Source organism: Blennius ocellaris (genome assembly GCF_963422515.1).
Source record: "Blennius ocellaris genome assembly, chromosome: 3".
NCBI lineage: Eukaryota > Metazoa > Chordata > Actinopteri > Blenniiformes > Blenniidae > Blennius > Blennius ocellaris.
The window spans coordinates 30282757-30288293 of record NC_137652.1 but is presented as its reverse complement, the minus strand read 5'-3'; the positions used below and the strand labels follow the sequence as shown (position 1 = coordinate 30288293).

General features: G+C 55.5%; 1 protein-coding gene across 1 annotated transcript; it reads right to left on the bottom strand.

The window, feature by feature from the left end:
* Nucleotides 1-2876: 2876 nt before the first annotated feature.
* LOC308145371 (GTPase IMAP family member 4-like) lies at nucleotides 2877-5228 on the bottom strand (the record flags this gene model as incomplete). Its single annotated transcript, XM_080516779.1, has 2 exons — nucleotides 2877-2895; nucleotides 4570-5228. 2 exons carry the CDS (start codon nucleotides 5226-5228, stop codon nucleotides 2877-2879), a joined length of 678 nt encoding a protein of 225 aa, XP_080372905.1.
* Nucleotides 5229-5537: the final 309 nt, after the last annotated feature.

Genomic DNA, 5537 nt, shown 5'->3' with positions numbered 1-5537 from the left:
ACATCATTTATTGACACGAGGACTGCACTGATGCCTTCAGTTACGTGTCTTTTATTTTGTACTTATTTGGTGATGAAAGTTTCAGTTCATACAAGAATTATTTTAGCATTTTAATTAGTACTTTCTGAGATTATGTAGCATAAAAAAGAACTTTTATGGCGTATTTACACCGCACAACGAGTGCAAGGACGGGACAGAGCGGTATGGAGCGGTATGGCAAAGTGTAACCAGAGCCCCACCCTCCTCCTCCTCCTCACTGCTCCAGAACCCCACCCTCCTCCTCCTCTTCACTGCTCCAGAACCCCACCCTCCTCCTCCTCCTCACTGCTCCAGAACCCCACCCTCCTCCTCCTCCTCACTGCTCCAGAGCCCCACCCTCCTCCTCCTCCTCACTGCTCCAGAACCCCACCCTCCTCCTCCTCACTGCTCCAGAGCTCCACCCTCCTCCTCCTCACTGCTCCAGAACCCCACCCTCCTCCTCCTCCTCACTGCTCCAGAACCCCACCCTCCTCCTCCTCCTCACTGCTCCAGAACCCCACCCTCCTCCTCCTCACTGCTCCAGAACCCCACCCTCCTCCTCCTCCTCACTGCTCCAGAACCCCACCCTCCTCCTCCTCCTCACTGCTCCAGAGCCCCACCCTCCTCCTCCTCCTCACTGCTCCAGAGCCCCACCCTCCTCCTCCTCACTGCTCCTCCTCACTGCTCCAGAACCCCACCCTCCTCCTCCTCCTTACTGCTCCAGAGCCCCACCATCCTCCTCCTCACTGCTCCAGAACCCCACCCTCCTCCTCCTCCTAACTGCTCCAGAGCCCCACCCTCCTCCTCCTCACTGCTCCAGAGCTCCACCCTCCTCCTCCTCACTGCTCCAGAGCCCCACCCTCCTCCTCCTCACTGCTCCAGAGGCCCACCCTCCTCCTCCTCACTGCTCCTCCTCCTCACTGCTCCAGAACCCCACCCTCCTCCTCCTCACTGCTCCAGAACCCCACCCTCCTCCTCCTCCTCACTGCTCCAGAACCCCACCCTCCTCCTCCTCCTTCCTGCTCCAGAGCCCCACCCTCCTCCTCCTCCTTCCTGCTCCAGAGCCCCACCCTCCTCCTCCTCACTGCTCCAGAGCTCCACCCTCCTCCTCCTCACTACTCCAGAGCCCCAGAGCTCCACCCTCCTCCTCCTCACTACTCCAGAGCCCCACCCTCCTCCCCCTTTACTGCTCCTCCTCACTGCTCCAGAACCCCACCCTCCTCCTCCTCCTCCTCACTGCTCCAGAACCCCACCCTCCTCCTCCTCCTCACTGCTCCAGAACCCCACCCTCCTCCTCATTGCTCCAGAACCCCACCCTCCTCCTCCTCACTGCTCCAGAACCCCACCCTCCTCCTCCTCCTCACTGCTCCAGAGCCCCACCCTCCTCCTCCTCACTGCTCCAGAACCCCACCCTCCTCCTCCTCACTGCTCCTCCTCACTGCTCCAGAGCCCCACCCTCCTCCTCCTCCTCACTGCTCCAGAGCCCCACCCTCCTCCTCCTCACTGCTCCAGAACCCCACCCTCCTCCTCCTCACTGCTCCAGAGCTCCACCCTCCTCCTCCTCACTACTCCAGAGCCCCACCCTCCTCCTCCTCACTGCTCCTCCTCCTCACTGCTCCAGAGCCCCACCCTCCTCCTCACTGCTCCAGAACCCCACCCTCCTCCTCCTCACTGCTCCAGAGTTCCACCCTCCTCCTCCTCACTGCTCCAGAACCCCACCCTCCTCCTCCTCACTGCTCCAGAGCTCCACCCTCCTCCTCCTCCTCACTGCTCCAGAACCCCACCCTCCTCCTCCTCACTGCTCCAGAGCCCCACCCTCCTCCTCCTCAATGCTCCTCCTCACTGCTCCAGAACCCCACCCTCCTCCTCCTCCTCACTGCTCCAGAACCCCACCCTCCTCCTCCTCCTCCTCACTGCTGCTCTTTCGCGAGTAGCGACCAACATGAAAGTTGCGCAGCAGAGAAAAAAAACAAAAAACCACCAGAGTAAAGCTGAGCACTCTGACAACAGAGGATTCATCCAGCGACACATTAAAGTATTGAGGGTGTAGTAAATCACTGACCAATCAGCAGACAGACATATTAACATATTGAGGGTGTAGTAAATCACTGACCAATCAGCTCCTCAGACTCAGACCTGTTCCATGGTCCTGGTACCCTGATGGAGGGGGGGGGGGTGAAGAGACCGCCTTTGGAGCGGTTGTTTCCACATTCCTGCGTTGGAAACGTGAACCGGAACAGTTTAAACCGGTCTAGCCCCCCACTTTTTGTGCGGTGGAAACAGGGCTAAATACACACAAGCACCCGTGGCGCTAGTATTGGGCCCGGGTGGGCCCGGGTGGGCCTGCACCTTTTAGTTCCGGGACCACCTATTGTGACCATGCTTTTGACCCAGGCCTATAGTGAGTAGTGAGTGATTGTCATTCTAGCAGTTCATCCCATAAGCAACCTGAGGAAAGCTCTGAGCGGAAGCTTGTCAGCCAATCAGCAGCTCCTCCCCCACACAGTGACGTCAACATCCACCCCTTCACGCAGGGTCTGCTCTGTGGCGTTCAAACGCTCCAGATCCTCCGCCTCCCCACCTAAACAACCACAAACTAGAAGCAAATAAAGACTGACACACGGCTCAGTACTTCTGAAATGAAACCTAAACTACTTTAGGAAAGGTGGAAGGGGCGGGGCAGCAGAAGTGGAGATGTTTTCAGCATGGTTCCATTATGTTACAGAACACCCACAGAAGTGAGTATGAATACACTCATGTCCCAGCGCCACCTGCACAAGGTCTGCAGAGCAGCCTTGCAGAGAGCATGTGCAGCCACACAGGTACGCCGTCACAACAACTCTCCTGAGTCGCTGTCCTCAGTGCCGCCCAAAAGCTCTGAAGCAGAGATGAAGGGGAACACATCGTTGTTTTTTGGGGCTTATTTTAACTGGCCCATCCAGTTTTCTTGAGGCCACCCACAATCAAAATCCTGGCGCCACGACTGCACACAAGTGGGAGGTGACATGTTGTTTATTCAATGGTATGTGACACATCATCATTCAGACACTACAGGAGCTTCAGGAGGAATCAGGGATGTTTTCTAATCCTCCAGTCTGCTGGGCAGTGTGAAGAAAAACACAGAGATGTTATCCAACTCTCTGTAACTCCTCCCCCCCTCTCTCTCTCTCTCTCTCTCTTCCTCTCTCTCTCCCTCTTCCTCACTCTCTCTCTCTCCCTCACTCTCTCTCTCTCCCTCTCTCTCCCTCTCTCTCTCTTCCTCACTCTCTCGCTCTCTTCCTCACTCTGTCTCTCTCTCTCTGTCTTCCTCACTCTCTCTCCCTCACTCTCTCTCTTTCTCTCTCTTCCTCACTCTCTCTCTCTCTCTCTCTTCCTCACTCTCTCTCTCTCTTCCTCACTCTCTCTCCCTCTCTCTTCCTCACTCTCTCTCTCCCTCTCTCTCTCTCTCTCTTCCTCACTCTCTCTCTCTCTCTCTGTGTCTTCCTCACTCTCTCTCTCTCTTCCTCACTCTCTCACTCTCTCTCCCTCTCTCTCTCTCCCTCTCTTCCTCACTCTCTCTCTCTCTTCCTCACTCTCTCTCTTCCTCACTCTCTCTCTCTCTTCCTCACTCTCTCTTCCTCACTCTCCCTCTCTCTCTCTCCCTCTCTCTTCCTCACTCTCTCTCTCTTCCTCACTCTCTCTCTCTTCCTCACTCTCTCTCCCTCTCTTCCTCACTCTCTCTCTCTCTTCCTCACTCTCTCCCTCTTCCTCACTCTCTCTCTCCCTCCCCCTCTCTCTCTCCCTCACTCTCTCTCTCTCCCTCCCTCTCTCTCTCCCTCCCCCCCTCTCTCTCTCTCTCTTCCTCTTCCTCACTCTCTCTCTCCCTCCCTCTCTCTCTCTCTCTTCCTCACTCTCTCCCTCTCCCTCACTCTCTCCCTCTCCCTCACTCTCTCTCTCTCCCCTCTCACTCTCTCCCTCTCTCCCTCCCTCTCTCTGTCTCTCTTCCTCACTCGCTCCTTCTCCCTCACTCTCTCCCTCTCTTTGCTCTCTCTCTCCCTCCCTCTCCCTCTCTCTCTCTCCCTCTTTCTCTCCCTCGCTCTCTCTCCTCCTCGCTCTCTCTCTCTCACTCTCCCTCACTCTCTCCCTCCCTCTCTCTCTCTCTCCCTCTTTCTCTCCCTCGCTCTCTCTCCTCCTCGCTCTCTCTCTCTCACTCTCCCTCACTCTCTCCCTCTCTCTCTCCCTCCCTCGCTCTCTCTCTCTCTCCCTCAGAATGGTGATCACAGAATGGTGCAGTTCGCTTCCTCCGAGGCCCGCTGCTCGGCCCTTCTTCTCTCCATCTCTCTCTCCAGCTGATCTGCTAAACACCTCCTCTCTCTTTCCATCTCTCTCTGCCGTTCTTCTTGTTCTCTCATTTCTGCTTCTCTTTCGAGCTGTTCCCTCTTCCACTGTTCCAATCTCTCCGACCTCCTCCTCTCAAGATCTCTCCTGAGCGCCTCCTCGCCCTCCCTTCTCTCTCTCTCCCTTTCAGCCATGAGTTCTGCCTTCTTTCTCTCCAGTCGTTCTTGTAATTGCCTCTCCATCTCCTCCTGCTCTTTGCGTATTTTCTCCTGGTTCTTCATCAGGATGCTCTGCTTCTTCTTCTCGATGGCTCTCTCGGCCTCCTGGAACATCTGGTTGGTGTAGTGGCTTCCCCCGTTCTTCTGCACCAGGTCTCTGATCTTCTGCAGCAGGTCCAGGACCTGAGAGCGATATCTGCTCTTGTTGTTGAAGACATGGTACTGGTTGTTACATCTGGCCACCAGCTCCTGCAGCTCTGGGCTTTCATCCAGGAACTGCTCAATTGTTCCCTCGATCTGGTCCCCACCTGTGAAGAGGACCATACTGTATCTGTCTGCAGCCTGGCCAAAGATTTCTTGGATCCTTTGCACCGTCTGCTGCTCCTCCTCCGTGAATCTGCCCAGCCTGATGACCACCAGGAAGATGTGCGGTCCGGGAGAAGCATAAGAGATGCACTGGCAAAGGTCTTTTCTGGTTTGATCAATACCGAACCTGGTGTCAAACAGGCCCGGGGTGTCAATGACCGCTACCTGCTGGCCACAAACCAAACCTTGGGCTTTAGAGCAGTCCACCGTCATGGACTTGGCACTGAACTTGGACTCAAAGCACTGGCGGCCAAGAATAGTGTTTCCTGTGGCGCTCTTCCCGATTCCAGTCTTCCCCACCATCACCATCCTCAGCTCCTTGTTGTTGGTGTGATAAGAATCTGTGTGGAGAGCAGAGAGAATGAAGGCAAGCTACATCCTGCTTGACATCGAACACAGGTTTACAGTTTCTGCACAGAAAGGAAACCACACTGAAACCATACTGAAAACCCTCTGTACCTCATCTGAAAATACCCTGAAATGTCTCTGTCAGAGCTGAGAAAGAGAGAGACTGATCTCAGCAGCCTTACAGGAAAAAAGCACCTGTTTTCTAAAATGAGGAAATACACACACTCCTGTCCATCCGCCCTCACACACCACCACACCCTGTGGCAGCAG